General features: G+C 39.7%; 2 protein-coding genes across 2 annotated transcripts in view; both read right to left on the minus strand.

The window, feature by feature from the left end:
* The window catches only part of LOC139464105 (fibrillin-1-like), a 32,220-nt gene extending 29,967 nt beyond the window's left edge, over positions 1-2,253 (minus strand). The window contains exons 1-2 of the mRNA XM_071245648.1: positions 2,091-2,253; positions 190-321 (exon numbers count right to left, since the gene is read on the minus strand). Of these exons, the coding sequence (XP_071101749.1) occupies positions 190-321; positions 2,091-2,253 (295 nt within the window). The remainder of the gene's footprint in view (positions 1-189; positions 322-2,090) is intronic.
* The window catches only part of LOC139464173 (uncharacterized), a 229,545-nt gene that overhangs the window by 41,351 nt on the left and 169,661 nt on the right, over positions 1-18,533 (minus strand). The window contains exon 39 of the mRNA XM_071245699.1: positions 14,938-15,047. Coding sequence (XP_071101800.1) covers positions 14,938-15,047 — 110 coding nt within the window. The remainder of the gene's footprint in view (positions 1-14,937; positions 15,048-18,533) is intronic.

Genomic DNA, 18,533 nt, shown 5'->3' on the forward strand with positions numbered 1-18,533 from the left:
ACAACACGACGTCACTACAGACACAACACCCAGACGCTACAAACAATACGACGTTACTACACAAACAACACGACGTCACTACACACTAAACCCGACGTCACTACAAACACAACACGACGTCACTACAAACACAACACACCGACACTACAAACGCTACACACTCTATATAGCTGACACTTCCCTGTGTACCTGAGGGGAAGAATCCGACAACGTCTTTATCTTGCCGACTAACTGTCAACCCGCCATTGCCGTCTTCGGTAAAGTTGGCGTCCCTCTCGAAGGCCAAAGACAAGTCCTTCTTATTCCGGAAGATGATGAATCCTTAAATATTAACACATTCTGACTAGAAAAAACACTACTACAATGTGACTTGAATTAGTGACACAACATTACATTTTTTAATACTCTTGTACATAAATTCCCCGGCAAAAGAGAATAAAGACTTGAAAGTTGGAGTATCACATACTTCATATGCTATCTTTTTATCGTCAGTATATGTCGTATAATGGTAACGATATTTTTCCGTTCATTATCATAGAAGCCTAAGGTCTGCCATTAACTGGCCGACATGCGGATCGTCTTCTAATAATTTTATCCATTTTACTTATTCTAGTTAAAGGAACATAGGCATGACGCCGGGCAAATCCTCTCAGAGTCGAGAAGCCTACCGTTGTTTGATCACAACCAAAGTTGCAATAAGCTAATCTCAGCCAGTTGGCATTCCTTTGTGACATATGATACTTGCTATTTGATTATTTCTTTCTTCTTTACTGGAAAAGGTGCTTTGATTAGGACTGTTCACAATTCAGTTGAAAGATTTATTTCCCCTTGGTTGTAATGCACAATGCAAATAACAACGCTTCGTTGATCAGGCTCCATGAGGGACATCATCTAGTTTACATCAGCTCTGTCTTGTACCGAGGGAGGTAATAATGTGGCTAGTTTGCATCAACTGTGCCTCATTACCAAGGGGAGTAATAAAGTGGCTAGTTTGTATCAAATGTGCCTTGTTGCCAAGGGAGGTAATAATGTAGTTAGTTTGCATCAGCTGTGTCTTGTTGCCAAGGGAGGTAATAATGTGGCTAGTTTGCATCAGCTGTGTCTTGCTGCCAAGGGAGGTAATAATGTAACTGGTTTGCATCAGCTGTGTCTTGTTGCCACGGGAGGTAAAAATGTAGCTAGTTTGCATCAGCTGTGTCTTGTTGCCAAGGGAGGTAATAATGTGGCTAGTTTGCATCAGCTGTGCCTTGTCGTGAACCTTTTAAAAATTTACTATGAAGGCATTCCCAAAGACATAAACAAAAGTGAAAACGTTACTACATTTGGGATAAGTGGGCAAATTTCAAGATTCTTGTAATGGCCACTCCCAAACTGACGGCAGCGATGTTACCGAGAGTGTAACAAAGGTGTAGCACGCTGGGAAAGAGTAATAATGAAGATAGTTTGCATCAGCTGTGCCTTATCATCCAAGGAGGTAATGCAGTCATCCTTTTCTGATTGCCGAGGGAGGTAATAATGTAGCTAGTTTGCAACACATGTGCCCTATAACCAAGGGAGGTAATAATATAGAAAGTTTGCATGATCTGTGTACTGTTACTAAGCGAGGTAATAATGTACAAAGTTTGCATCATCTGTGCCCTATTACTAAGGGAGGTAATAATGTAGAAAGTTTTATTAGATGTGCCCTATTACTAAGTGCGGTAACAGTGTAGAAAGTTTGTATTAGATGTGCCCTATTACTAAGCGGGGTAATAATATAGAAAGTTTGTATTAGATGCACCCTATTAGTAAGGGAGGTAATAATCTAGAAAGTTTGCATTATCTGTGCCCTATTACAAGGGGAGGTAATAATGTAGTATGTTTGCATCATCTGTGCCGTACTCCTAAGGGAGGTAATAATGTAGCAAGTTTGCATCATATGTGTCCTTTAACTAAGGGAGGTAATAATGTATCTAGTTTTCATCATCTTTGCCCTATTACTAAGGGAGGTAATAATGGAGCATGTTTGCATCAGATGTGTATCATTTGTAGCTCTCTCAGCTATGTATTAGAACTGTAGGTCAGTAAAAGAATACTTTGGATTTGCCTACCTTCCTTAGATGGAGACAGTTCCACGATGAAGGTATCGTTTGTATCCGTAGCAGCAAAGGCAGTGAAGATGGTTGCCGTGGTGAGATTGCCGTCCTTATTAAGAGCCCGTTCTGTTCTTGCTTGAAGTGTAAAAGTGGCATTTGCGTCCTCCCGATGAACCATTACGTACTCGCCGAAACCGTTGAAGATGTAGGTGAGATCATCAAGGGTTGTGATATGCGGGTCACCGAACGCGTTGGCTGAAATAGTCGTTATAACCCTATCAATCTCGGCCCGACAATGCTTCAATACTTGAACGGAGCGCTTTTATAATAAAGAGGTATCTACTCTACAGTGGGACTACATCAAATTTCAAAACACAGTAGGTTTATCTCCATTCTACCATGACGGCAACAACGCTTGGGCAGCTGTTAAAGGCTGACAATCTTGTTTTTACATTCTCCGTAACTGGTTGAATGAATGAAGAAAGATGACAACCACGATCTATGATGTAGTTCAACATTAACCTGTAGATTTATCTGGAATTGATGGAGCCTGCTGGCAGATTAGGATTACCAATGTAACTGAGTATGACTGAACAGCCGCTTTTTAGGCTGCAGACGAGTCGGATATTTTAACCTGATCTTGGTGTGACCTGTCAATTTCAAGATTTCACGGATCCAAAGCCAGGTAGTGACAGAACTTAGATATTTTGGGCCCAGAAATAGTGGGTCGTATATGATTTTCTTAACTGTGCGTGTTCTGAAATGAATTTCATCAAGTTTAATAAGCTGTCGCATCAGTTGGGACATTGGTTTTGTGGACTTTCGAAGGGGAGTGTTTTCTGATGGACTTTCAAATCTCCTCCTGACAAATTCTAACGGTTGTGGTTGATGGAGATGGCAACGAATATCGATCACAAAAAGGTTTGTAAACAACATGTTGTCATGAATAAAGTTTCTTCAAACAATTATTATAATGTTCTATTATACTTTCATTGTTGGTTGTTTCAATGAGGAATAGCCTAAATTGTTCCGATTCAACACAGAACATTACTCTAACAGTTTAATGAACATGTCATTTGTATGCAAAAGATATGTTTTCGTTTTAAATATTTAAATGTCATCATCGAAGCAGTCAGGGTTGCGGCCTACAACGCCCCAAAGTTCCGATATAAAAACTGCCGTATTTCCTCTATTTGGCGCTACGCCGTCTATTAATTTCGCGAGAGCCCTTGACTCAGCGTGTATTAGAGACCTTGCTGGTATTAGAGTCCCAGCGTGTATTAGAGGACATAAAGATTTACAGTTTATATGGTGGTGAATGATCAGCAGCCACTTTTTATGAATCAATATATAGACTTTCTATGTATTCATAATCACGTTTATTGTGCAAAAGGCTTAATATATTTGAAAGGGGTTTCCGTAGCAAAAAGGAAACCTCTTTTTAACAATCAGAATCAAGCATTCATCTAGGTCACGGTAGAATATTGAACAAACCTCAACCTCAACAAAGTTACAGTCCGTCAACCATCATTTTGGTACCCAGTTTCTCCATTAAACACACAATCATCCCCAATACAGGGCCATGTCAACAGTCACAAAATTACTGTACATGATAAAAATGAAGAAAACATGAAGGACATGTAACTTATACTGCAAAACTTGTATTTTGCATATTATGCGATAATAACAAACGTCGCGTGATTGTGTGTTTAATGGAAAATAAATGTGAAAGACTGGGTAATCTGATGGTGAGGTGTGGGGGTTTGGGGGTTTGGGGGTTTGGTAGGGGCTGGGGTTGGGGTTGGGGTGGGGTCTTATGAATCCCATGTTCATCATGAGTTTGATTTTTGGTTTGTCAGCACCATACTCACGCTCGAAGATTCATCAAAGTGATATACCTCATGTAGCTGCTTTCTTCTCACATTCACATTCTCTTACTTATGTTACCAATATCACCACTAAAGAAATAGATATATGTTTGAGTAGCACAAAAACCGTCATATACAACTCAACAGAAATAGATATAGAAATATTTTTGCTTCGCACGAAAAACGGAAGCGGCCATCTCAGTACCTTTAATGTTAGAGAGAATGAATGCGTGATGTAAGAATCTGTTTATCTCCAATATGATACTTTGATATACATCCTGTTCAAAGCGACGTTAATCCTACTCAGTCACTCACCCACTCACCCACCCATCCGACCACTAACGCACTCACCCACCCACCCACTCACTCACTCACTCGTCACGTCAATAGTCTTCACTTACCCCACCAGAAGGGGAATGTGCGTGAACAGAATCTCTGAGGCCGGATGCTGAAGAAGAGATCGCACCTGTTGGACTGCTCACAGCAATAATATCTTCCCAGGTAATCCGCCAGGTAATGAAGCCGTACAAAAACGGGATCAAACCTCTGCAGCGATCCAGATTCCTCATCGGACGTCAATAATCTAGTGTTTCTGTAGCAACATTTCTGCAAAAATAATGTCAGAATTCAAACCATGCAAAGTGGAACATTCAAATCGTTTAACTCATTTATCTGTTCAGGAAACTATTTACAATACGCTATGTAAGTGATGGACAATGATGGCGGAAAACCGACGCATCGGTCTTATAAACTGATGAGCAAAGCAAACTATACCTCTCAGGTGAGTTTGATAAATGTTTGCTTTTCAATTGAAAATAGTTCTCAACATTATATCCAAAAATATGAACTGCACTGGCACTTAGGATACTTCTACATGGTTTTATTTTTAATATCATATAATTTAAAACTTTTAAAAATTATTATTCGCATAATACAAAACTTAGGCATGTTATCTTTGAAAAACAATAAATTAACATTTTTCGCCACAAATTTACAGCATTTCAAACATGTGATGGGAAATATACTTCTTACCCCAATCTTCATTTAACCAATATATTTTTACTCAAAATTATCCAGCTGTAGTTCAAATAGTGGTACATCTGTAGGCCCTGCGTCGCCTTTTGCTCCCCTCGCACAATAAACTTAAATAGTGGTACAGCCACAAGTCATACGCTCACTTATGTGTGAGTGAGCAACTTACCCGAGACAAAGGAGTGGTCCACCAAGTGCGGCGCGATGTGTAACAGACACTGAATCGACCATTTTGGAATCTATAGTCAGACAGGTAGAACCTCCAGTCTCTGTTCATCCACACGGAGCTGCAGGGACAGTCATCCAGGAACCAGGCCCACCAAAACTGGTAATCCCGCTCCCATTCGGTGTACCATTGTTTACACAACGATACGAAGTTCGTCACCGTCCCCCCGATGTCGAATACGTACACGCCCGGGGTACCTGAATTTTTAAAAATATTTTGGAAGATTATTGTTTTATTATATAGTGTGAAAGACCGAGTTTTCCGAAGTTGAGAAAAGTGATATTTTCACTGCAGTGAACATAACACTTGATATTTCTCTGCAGTGAACATAACACTTGATATTTCACTGCTGTGAACATAACACTTTGACGTAACTATTGTCATACATGATTACCTCCCCTCAAATTGTCTCCCTTTATCGTAAATGTCTGGCCTGTTCACAAACTGTTGACCTCCTTTTTACGTTAGTTCTACATTAAAAAGGCGAAATAGATGATCATTTATGGAGTAAATATCGCCTTATGCCGTTTGTTATTCTCTTGAAAATGTTTTGTTATAAACTGTTTCTCATTTAACTCGTCAAAGGAGAATGTTCGTTTCGCAAATCGCCATTTCATTACTTGAACAACGTGTATTCTTTCTTTCCAAATCGGTCTCGTCGTTTTCAAAAATATATATAACCACGTGGCTCTCCAACAATGCTAAGATTAAGCTTGAATATTTGTCTGCCTAAGACGTTTTACAAAAGAAGGGAATCGATCCCGGTACAACGGTTTACTCACAGGGCCATCCCAACACCCCCTTGAATTGACGACTTTAAGGCTGTGTGCTCCCCCTATACACCCGCCTCAACCTAAGCATTTCTTTGATAAGACATAACGATCATAATGCTTTATCTGAGGTGAAGGGATGTGAGGTGAAATGGTTTAAAGTCGTGTCCAAGAATATTGCACTAACATAGGGACGTGCATGCACGCGTGTGTGCGTCAGCGTTTGCGTGTGCGTCTTTGGCCAGGGATCGAACCACCGACTTTACGCTGTCCGGGCAGACGCGTTACCCACTACACCATAGAGGCGGTCACGCTTTATGTCTCACGTTTGATATATTTATTGGCACTCGTGGTTCACTACAGAGTATCCGTTGAGTTTGCGTTTATGACGTGAGGAGCTTTTGCGTGGATGATGACGTGCTACCTACCTGTGTTGCTGCCGATGCCGGCGTTGGTATATGCCGCCCGCTTTCCAGACATGATGAGGACCTCCTGTCTTCTATCTCTCGTATTTGAACTTTCATAGCCGATGTAAATTGGGATATCGTCTCTGACCGTCCATCCCATTCTGTTGTAGGTATACAAGGCATACGTGGACTGACCGTTAGTGACCAGCAGCACTTGGAACGTTGCAACCTTCACAGAAATCAAATCAGTTTAATATAATAATCCTTTCGTAGAGGACGTAAATTATTAAACAAAAAGTGCAACTTCAAGTGTATAACTATCTGTCTATATGTCTGTCACTGAATCACTCACTGGATCACAGACACACTGAATCACTCACTGAATCACACGCACGCACGCACGCACGCACGCACGCACGCACGCACGCACGCACGCACGCACGCACACATTGAATCAAGCATAGACTCTTGCATTCACTTATTTACTATGATTTCTTACCTCGTCAGATGAAGATTGTCCCTTCTGTGGCACGTGATACCACGTGACCACCAACGCCCATGTTGCTTTGAATGCTCTGTCAGAGATGTATTTCTTAATCCAAGTGGAAGCTGTTTCAAGCCTATTGCTGTTGCCACTGTATGCCTGGTAGTAGATGGCAGTTGTGCTGGGCCTATTCGCGGACGTGATGTCAATGTCGGCCCAGTAAGGACACAAGATGTTCTGGGTATTGGTGGGAAGCGATGGCGAGTATGAACCAAACGGCGTCCCAAAACTAATCACGCCGTTTGTAGAGATCTAGACAGAGGGATGAACACAAAACAATCAGGAGTGAAAGAAGGAAGTATAATTAGGCAAACAGTCTCGAAGGTTATATGGTGTGATATACCCTGCGTGAGCGCCTATGTACCGGCAGGGGGTAAGTTCTCACTCAGGGTACAGTCGGATAAGTTCGGTCACGTTCACTTAACACATTTTATGTTCAGTTTGGAACTAATATAATCATGTCATATATTCGCATTGATTCGGCACCTCCAACTACGGTTATAACAAATTCAAAGGGACAACTAAGTTTAGTTCGTTATAACCGTAGTTCGTTATAAGCATATATATTTATATATAACATATATGCAAGAAATGGCCAGGACTAAAACATAAGTTCGTTAGAAACGTAGTTTACTGTATATGAGTTTTGTATCTTAGAGTGGGTGAGTGAGTATGGTTTTACGCCGCTTTTGGCAATATTCCAGCAATATCACTGTGGGGGACACCGGAAATAGGCTTCACACATTGTACCCCTGTCGGGAATCGAACCCGGGTCTTCGGCGTGACGAGCGAACGCTTTAACCATTCGGCTACCCGACCTCCCCTGTACCTTAGAAGGGTACATTGGAAATAGAGACACGAGTATCTTAATGCAAGGTAAGATAAGTACGTATACTTAACAAAATATGAGTACATATTTTTTGTTCATTATATATGCATGTAGATATATACTGGCCTGTAACACGTAGAGTACTAAACTGTCTTTCAATAACTGCATGATACTACACAATCTTTTATGGAACAACTGTACATGTACTCAAAGGCAGAAGATATCATGACACACACAGAAAAAAAAAAATGGTAAAAAATATTTTTTTCCGAGGATGGAATAGGAAATGTTTTTGATGCTCTCAAATTAAAGTCAGTAATTGGTCACAGTAACTTCATATGTCACAGTATATCTTAGCTTATATATTTGTAATGGTATATCTTTACTCATATAAATGTCATAGTATATCTGACATATAGGCACAATGTACCTTTGCTTACAAATATGTTATAGTATGTCTAACTTTATATGTCGTGAAATATCTAAACTGAAAAATGGGGTACGAAATGAATTTGCAACAATGTTTTAAATGCTGTCAATTTGTGCCGAAAAACGGAAATGAATTAGTTGTCGAAGATAGGGAGTCTACGATACCCATCAACAGTTTTAAATAATATTATATTCATTGAGTGACTAAGCGCCAGTATAGTTTACTTTTTAGATATGTGTCGCTAACGTAAAATATTTTATACATGATAAGATAATCAGAGAGGTATAGTTTCTTTTCTCCTCCGTATATATCGTGGTATTTTTGAACTTACATATATGACATAGTATATCTCTGATGAAAATGGGATTCCATCCTCAACGTCTATCGTCTGAAAACCTTCATCCTGGCTGGACATGGTTGAATCTGAAGCGCTCGGGCCGTAAGTGAACATTTCTGTTGAATGGAATGGAAGGCAATAATCATATATCTATTATTTAGAACCCCGGGCCGTGGACGTTCTGTCTGAATAGTTAACGGCGAGCGCCAGGCAGGGTAACAACAAGTACCAATCTTAACGTCTTTGGGTATGAAGCTTCTGGGGATCGAACCATCCACCTTCCGCTCTTCGGGCAGACGCTCTATACATAATACCACGGAGGCAGACTCATGTGTACTGAGTGTGATGTGTTCTGTTGATCATGTGAAAAAGTGTGATGGGGTATGTTGACCGTGTGACTTGAGTGCAATGGGGTATGTTGTCTCTGTGAACTGGGGGCTGTCGGGTAGCCTAGTGGTTAAAGCGTTCGCTCATCAAGCCGAAGACCCGGGTTCGATTCCCGACATAGGTAAAATGTGTGAAGCCCATTTCTGGTGTCCCCCGCCGTGATATCGCTGGAATATTGCTAAAAGCGGCGTAAAACATACTCACTCACTCTTTGAACTGAGTGTGATGGTGTATGTTGACCATGTGAAAAAGTGTGATGGGGTATGGTTACTGTATGAACAGAGTGTGATGGGGTATGTTGACTTGTGTGACCTGTGTGTGATGAAGCATGTTGACCGTGTGAACCGAGTGTGATTGGGTATGTTGACCATGTGAACAAAGTGAGATGGGGAATGTTGACAATGTGAACCGAGTGTGAGGGGGTATGTTGACCATGTGAAGTGAGTGTGATTGGGTATGTTGTCTGTGAGAACCGAGTGTGATGGGGTATGCTGATCTTGTGATGGGGGTATGCTGATCATGTGAACTTGGTGCTGTGGGATATGTTTACTATGAACTGGAAACTGTGAAATGTATGTTTGTGTTACCTGCGTAGCACTCCTGGTCTTCTCGGACGAATCCGTCCTCACATGTACACTCGTAGCCCATCGTCAGATCTGTACACACATCAAAGGGGCCCTTACAGTACTCACGGTCTTGATCTTCACACTCTGAAAATATTCGGTATAAATGACATGATACATATGATAGCTCAATATGCATTTGCTAGAAACGATGAAGCCCGATACACGTGCATGCAATAATCTTGGTTAGTGCAATAATCTTGGACGCGACATTAAACCCATCTTCTCGAGGCAAGGGAGTTAACTGACTATAAAAGTCCAGTTTCCACCCTTGCCTAAGTGGGCTGCAGTTATGGAGTTCTATTTCGGTTGGGCTAACGATTCTTTGTATAGTTCATTCAAAATAGCCGACATTCGGCTCATAAACAACATTTAAACCAGATTTCGGTCGATTGCAGGATTTTCAGAGCATGAGTACCGCCAACTGGGCGTCGACTGATATTTTCCAAATCTTTTCATGTTTTTAATCTAGGCTATCAAGTACTTTGATGAACATCGGGTGATAAGACCCTCTTTAATTAAATATAGATCTTGATTATCAATCAGATTGTCTTGACTTGGCGACGCCATTTTGTTTGAAGTGATAAGAGAGCTGGAATCCGATTTGTCAATAGGAGGGACATAGAAGGGATATAACTATTAATAGCCTGTAGTGGCGCTACGATCCAGCCCTTAAATTCCAGCCTAGTTCGGCAATGATTGAAATTGGACTTTTACAGTGAGTTAACTCCCTTGCCCCGAAAAGATGCGGTAAACCCCATTTCACCTCATCTATTACAAACCATGTTTTTGGCATGTCTAGTGCTGTCAAGACATCACTCTTCTGAACGTTTATGAATGTCTGCCACCAGAATACGAAGATTGTACTTTTCGGGTCAGTGTTGGTGAATCATGCAAATGACCTTGTTCCCCCCACAAAAAGACAAAAAACACGGTACTGTTTTGGCCCTAGAAAAAGATCGGTTATGTCGGAATGTATTGAAATGAAATCGTAATTCTGAGACGATTAAAGTAAAAAGCCCTGCGTTTGTGTTGAAAAAATCCATTAGTTCTTTTTGTAAGATTTGAAATAAGATGTTTTTCAGGGAAAGTATGTGAAATCTTTTTTATAGGAAAGAATGCATTAAACTTTGAGCTGTATTTTCGCTTCATAAACTGTCATATGTTGTAATGCAAATATAATAAGGAACAATTCAAAATGATATCTTCTATATATTTACATGTACAAACAATGAAATTTCAACACAACTTTCACAAATTTGTATTCTTGTGGTTTACAAACTTGTTCTTATTTCCATGTTTGAGTGGACAACCTTACTAAATTTTCCATTAAAATAGACACCTGAGACATCCTGTAGTCCTTTTGCTGCAAACTCGTATCGATGAAATGCAAAATAGTTATAAATTCGATAACAATAATTCGTCTTAAATGACAGGGCATCGCGGAACATAGGGGTAGTCTTAAAACTTATATTCTGAAACATTTTCATTGTCACTGTCACTGTTAATGTCAGCTGAAAAAATGATTTGACTGACAGTTGCATGATCTAAACCAACTATTTTACAATATGAATTTTTAATTCCGTTTGTCAGTGCACCAACTATTCAAATCACCTGAGAATTTCATCATGTACCGTATTGTAATGATACATTGAGCTCGTTCTGTTTATTTTATTATTTGCATTTGAAATCAGGTGAATAGCAATACCAAAAACATCTTTAACATTGCTTAATATTTTCAAGCTTCTCATTATATATCTGAAATAAATAGTGACGAGTTGGTATGGACAAATTATCAACTTTCATGACATTTATTGCTTTTGGATTTATATTTATTTTGCATTTCTTTGGCACGATATTGAAACAAATTAATTAACTAATACTCCTGAAACGTCTGATAAGATCTCCTCAGGTCAGCACAATTCTGTTCTGGAAAACATCTTAATGTTATTTTTGTTTCATCAAAATACATTCTATGGAAGCGTATTATTCTAAATTAAATATTATCATCTACGGAGATGGTACTTACATCAACGTAGACCGTACTTTCATCTACTTAGATGACTTGTTGTTAGAATATGGCACAAATACGCTTCAATATAGCATTCCGTGTCTATCAGTGCTCATTTTCTCCAAAGTATCAAACAAAATCACTCCAAAAATTCTCTTTAGCCGACAGTATGTTTCCAATCAAAATATACTGCTTCACTACGGAGTTTTCAGGTTTGCAAGTAAGAGAACCATTATCTCAACTTGAGTCAAATGATAAAAGATAATAATTCCAAAGTAATTATTTCTGTCAAATATCCATTTTTTTAAAATTAACTTAAGTAATAATCAAATGTAGCATTTACTCTTCACCTAATCAATCTGTGTTGCCTTTCAGGCTCGTTCCAGACGAAAGTGAGTACATCGTTATGCGGATCTGCATTAAAAACTTCTTTTGCTTAAAACATAACTTTATAGATCGAATGGAATTTATCCCCTTTCTAATAAATGTTTTTAATTATGTAATGGTTTTGCAAATTACAGATGATGTTATATATAACGATATAGAATCAATCACAGGTGATGTTATATGACGATAGAGAATTAATAACCCATCATTTACAGATGATGTTATATAATGATACAGAATAAATTCCACATCGAACACAGATGAAATTATAAAGCGATATAGAATTAATTCCCCATCAATCCCAGATCCTGCTTTTGAGGATGTGGAATGACTCATCCATAAATCAGCCATATTACACAACTATATAAAGAATTCACTTCCTCAAATTGCAGAATATGATTTATGACACAAGGTATTAACTGACTATACTGCAGTGGACATCGGCCGAAAACATTATCAAAATGATCAACGTTTTTTTTTTCCAAAATATCCTCATAAACCTTCCTACTTAACCCTATCAAATCATGTTCGACTATCGACTTATTATCGGCCTTTCCGTTGGTATCCCTATCTTCATCGTCATTCTGGCGTCGATCATCGCCATCATTTTTATAAGGATCAGAAACCAGTCAGTCATTCAGGGAGTGAGTGGGTGAGTGAGTGAGTCAGGGAGCCAGTCATTCAGTGAGAGAGTGAGTGAGTGAGTCAGGGAGTCGGTCATTTAGTGAGAGAGTGAATAAGTGAGTAAGTGAGAGAGTGGGTGAGGAAGGAAAGGGTGGATTGAATGAAATTAACGCCGCTTTGAACAGTATTTCAGTCACATCATTGTGTGTCAGTTATGTGACAGTCTGTGGAAAAGACTGTGGGAGAAAGCCCGAAGTGGTATGACCAAACGACTGTTGAACCCAACTCTCCTGGTATATTTCGAAACACATTATTCTTTATAAAAGATACCAGGTAGGTAAATATTCTATTTTGGTCTAGTTGTTAGTTGTTTTGCCACAAAGCATTTCCTAACAAAATTAAAGCTGTTTGACATAGAGGTATGTTTTGAAGAGCCAATTCCGTTGCTTTAGATCATTAGGACACAGGTAATCAGACATGTAACATCAGACATGGGGTTTAACGTGACTGTATAGTAGAGGAGACTGCTGAGAACATCAGACATGGGGTAAACGTGACTGTATAGCAGAGGATACTGCTGAGAACATCAGACATGGGGTAAACGTGACTGTATAGCAGAGGATACTGCTGAGAACATCAGTCACGGGGTACACGTGACTGTATAGCAGAGGATACTGCTGAGAACATCAGTCACGGGGTACACGTGACTGTATAGCAGAGGATACTGCTGAGAACATCAGTCACGGGGTACACGTGACTGTATAGCAGAGGATACTGCTGAGAACATCAGACCTGGGGGTAAACGTGTAAAAACACCACAGGAGATTGCTGAGAACATCAGTCATGGGGTAAACGTGAAAAAACACCACAAGGGACTGCTGAGAGCATCAGGCATTGTAGGGTGACAATACCAGACATTTGAATAACATTTTCACTTCCTATACTTCTCATAGACTTCTCGCATTTTTTACGTTATATTATTTCCAATCTCTCAACAGATGACTACTCTACAATATTTATCACAGCAATATTCTACATATTGTTTATTAACTTTATTTTGTCACGTATCAAGTATCACACTGTTTTGCACTGTATATAGGGGTCTTCTCGTCTACCTGATACCTGTTGTTTAAACATTTGACATCACTCGGGCTGGATAATACCTAAGAACAGATGATGTTCTGGACAAGTAGCGGTCCAGCTTGACTATTTCTGGGTGCGTCTTTACACCAAATAAACTAACAAACAGTACATGTCAAGCCTTACTCACCATTAATCCCATTGACTGTGTGGGCCAGAACTGATGCATTTACTCCATCGATAGGTAAGCTAGCCTTTACTAGATCGGTCGCGGCTTTTGCGAACACTGCGGCAGGGTCAGCGGCTAACTTCTTGTAAACTTCAGTTCTGTAGTCAGCGACGACACCACCCGATCTGAAGCACACACAGCACAAACGTCATATTGATGAAAATTCGTTGATAGTTATTTGAAATGAAGGTCCATTGATACGCTAAACTGTATTGGCTTCAGTGATTATCTGTGCAAATACTGGGTCACTGTGGCTCGCAATTCAATACGAAGAGTTGCGTCCCTTAAACTTGCCAGAAACCTATGATCGTTGCTTCGAAGTCCGGTTCGTCCTGATCACATTTGTAGGTTTGTCAATACCATACCGTGCTCGCAGGCTTCATCAAAGAGGTCAACGTCTGGGATCTATATCATGTCCCTCCCATATCAAGCTGATAGGTCGTGATATAACTGAAATACTGTTTAAAGCGACGTTAAATTCAACTCATTCACTCACTCTCTGTGCTTATACAAGGTCTTCAGTAACAGCTGAAATGCACGCACAATCCAAGGTGGAACTACTCACCTGATTCGGATGACAACAAGAGTGACAAAGGCATCACCTAGTTCGCCCTTGAAGTATATAATCAGCTGGAACAAAAAGAACGAAACGTTGACATGATTATAAGATAACATTGTGAATAGTTAACGTATTGTAAAGACAAACTTTTCACCCATACCTTATTTATAGGGAATGCTGATGCTTACATAGGCAGGGTATTGTACACCTTGAAATGTGAAAACTTTATGAATAGACAAATGAAAATCAGTGATGACACCAGGTGTTCGCGAAAAGGGTGAGCATGTCCTGCCCTAACGGTAATGTTCAAAGCGACGTAATCTGTACACTGGTGTCCTGTCGGGTACTAAGTAAGACGAGGGAGGACACCTGTGTCCTAATCATCTAAAGCAACGGAATTGCGTTTCTTGGGCGTGCCAGAACTCACTCACTATCAAGTAAAACAATGCAACGGTCTATGCAAGATTAAGAGCCGTCATGGAACAAGACTCGTCCAATCGAGTCTCCACGTCATCTTACCGCTCTCTCTATGTCTTTGAGTAGTTTGGTATATTCCGCCGTGGTGTTATCGAAGGCGCTGTCGGGCACAGTTTTGTTCAGGCTGATACTAGCAGTGATTATTTCAACATCTGAAAAGGTAGACACAAATCTGCATGAACCAGATAGAACTATGAAGAGTGGCTGATCATTTCTCAACCGAACTACGAAGGACGAATGTACACGATGGACAGTTTGCATGTGTTAACTACAATACTCGCCATGATCAGTACCCAAGTGTTGTATAATGACATCAGTGATGATCAAATCATTTGAGGGTAATAGGCCACCTGTTTCAGTGCTGATAATGTGTGTTTACTCGTCTACTTCAGTTACTTTTATGTCTTTTTGATTTTAAACTAAATACTAGTATATTCAGTAATTATCTAGTTTAAAGGTTTGACACATCATTTTGATGTGTGCATGTTTCTAATTAACAGTAGTAAGATGAAAGAGGAGGATATATTACCGTCACACGTCTTTCCATCCTGGTTGACTGTTTTCCCTGTTGGGCACTCACACTTGAAGGAGCCGCCTGTGTTGACACAAGTAGCCTCACACCCGTGACTGCCACCACACTCGTTTATGTCTGGGAATCGAAATATCGATTTCAAAGGTATCACCTCAATCAGGAAAACTCGACGTCAGAACAGTGACTGGTGGGAAATTCTATATATATGATCAACCATGAGATGACATTTTAACTTTTCATAACATCTCAAAACTATAGTATCCTCTGAAGACAAAATACAATTCACAAGTTTCAATTCATATTTATTACGGAATACATTGCGTTTGGAGTCATTTTCCGACTTATAAGAGTTTATGTTATAATTGCAGGTTTAGACATAATGTCTGATGAATTGAAAGTAGACATGCATGATACAAGGTTTTGAAATAATCTCTTCATTACATAAAGAACTAGCGAGAGAAAAATATGATATGTTTGTACAGTCCCCACACATGGCGATTTTCACTGAAGTAAGTTGACGTCAAACGTCTTTATGATGCCACAGCTCAATTGTATCCCCGCACCTATAAGGTCACATATAACAAAAGGAACATTCCAACAGGACCATGGATTTGGCAATTCGTCAACACGGACTTTTCTAATGGCAACGGTAACGGGTGGCCCTTTCATCTAAGGCAGCGCAGTTCGCTGTGTAGTTCGTTGTTCGTCGTGATCGATATGTGCTTGAATACACTGTTGGTTTGAATTTCAGGTCCTCGTTCATTAAATTGTCAGCCAGTGGGTACCAACAAAGTGGAAAGCACCGTGATATTACGGAAATATTTTTCAAGGGGGCACTTAACCCAACTTACTCACTCTTGTTTATGAAAACAAAAGCTTAACGTAAACATGACGACTGAGATGCCAGATCACCTTCACCAAATGTATCCAATCCTAAGAAGGCACCACGTTGCAAAATTAGGTCTGTCTTGGGTCAAATGTGCGGTGGAAGAAAGTGATCTGTGCATCTCTGCTCCCATACAAGCACATCTTGAAGAATTACATAAGTTGGGTGATAGCTGAGCATACACGTGGATATTTAGTGGGTTTTGAGTTTTGGAGTGTGGTTCTGGTAAGGAAATCTGACTTACCATCGCATTTGTTAGTTGTGACGTTCTTGACGTAGCCGCTGTCGCAGTTGCAGGAGAAGGAGCCTTGGGAGTTGCTACAGGTTGAGTTTGGTGTCCCGCTACATTGGTTGGCGTCCTGACACTCATCAATATCTGTCACACAAGAAAGCAGACAGTATGACGACGTTGAATGAGAAGTTATACAACATGTGGGTCTAATTGTGTAAGAATCATGACTTGATATGTGACTTGGAAAGTTGTGAAGTCAATATTTGAGTTTTATATTGTATTGTAACCATGCATGAGAAAACATATTGTATTTATCGTAACGGTTGGATTCATACGTCACATTTGGGCAATACCAGGATTGTACAATAAAAGTTGCTACAGTGATAGTAATGGTTGATACAATTAAAAGAGTAAATACTACTACTAAGAGTAAAATGTAGATGCTACGGTTGCAAGAGTAGCTACCCAGCTAACACACGACGTTGTCACAACGTTGTGGATTGGTAACGTCGTGATATTACGTTGTCACAACGTTGTTATAACGTCAACAATCACATTGTGAAAACGTTGTGCATTGGACATCACACAACGTTTTGTAGCTACGTTTCTGAAACGTCGGTGAAACGTTATAGAGTTTGCTTCTCGATAGTCATAAAGGAATAGAACTGCTTTATCAAAATCAACACGAATTTGTCAGAATACCAAGGCATTAATGCATTACCTTTCTATATATTCGGCATTTAAATTCTCATCTCTTAATACTAAAATTTCCTGAACGTAATTGCGTATCTCTATGACAACGTTATTCCACAACATAACAACAACGTTGCAAAGTAACGTTGTGATAACGTTGTGCTTTGGACATTACAACACTTTTTGTAAATGATGTTTAGGAAACCACTTGTAGATCTACCATCTTTTAGTTTTATTTTTTTAAAATATCTATATATCTCTAACGAATTTATCTGTCTACTAAATGTTGTCACAAGCAATATTACAGTTAAAAACAATTGCGCCCATTTTTAGCGGCGTGAGAGCGACTGATGAAAAGTTTAGCCTGTTGCCTCGTGAAGTGACGTCAGAATGACGTCACATTGTCGCGCAAGATTTGTTGTCACCAGCCATCTTAGTTCAAGCTCACTCTAGACATATATTAGAAGACTACAACCAAGAGATTGTGCAGCAACTGGAACTGGACAGATGATCTGTGAATTCGGATGAGGTAAGTAAATTTTTCAGAAGCAGCCTCCGCTTGTTGATATGTTTCTGTACATGCAGATCGTCAAATGATTTAAATGTATCGTATTATTCAGAAGTGGCGGGGTTAGAATGCAGTTTGCCGGTCACTATCACTGAACGTCAGTGTTGATAGTAATATTTAATACACAGAACATGATGTATATAGAGGTGAAGGAGGCCCAAGACTTTTTTCCATATTATTATTTTATGGATACCAAGGGTAATTACCAAGGGCAAGCAGTATATGTTTGACCAGAATTCAGTCTGGCGGCGTTTTGTGGCCGTCAATGGCGTCATATTATGTTCGGGTTTCGATCGTAAACGTGTAGGTCTGTAAATAGGCCTAACTTATGCAACGCCTACTGACCACTGACAATTATCGCCATTTCTTCCGTGTTATTTCTGAAATCATTACTATTCAAAGTTTACTTGTACTAATCTTCGGACTTTGATTTTTGTGAAACAATGTGGCTCATTCAGGCCATGGGAAAGGTTTAGTAGATTTCTCTTATACAGCGAAGAGAGGGAATCAAAACAATGGAAGTATTTTCAGATCGACTCTCTGTAGGCTACTAGTTATAGCCTTAGTCTTAATGCGCTCAATGATGTTATGAAAAATTGTATTTTCGGGAAGAGATAGAAACACACTTGTTGTTTCCGAAAAGGCCTAATTAGCACTGACTGAAGCAGCCTAAATGTGGACCATCAGGTTGTTGGTGCTGTCTATATATTTTATTTTAGCAAGGCTC

Source organism: Haliotis cracherodii, unplaced genomic scaffold (genome assembly GCF_022045235.1).
Source record: "Haliotis cracherodii isolate W230 unplaced genomic scaffold, xgHalCrac1.p SCAF_16, whole genome shotgun sequence".
Taxonomy (NCBI): Eukaryota; Metazoa; Mollusca; class Gastropoda; order Lepetellida; family Haliotidae; genus Haliotis; species Haliotis cracherodii.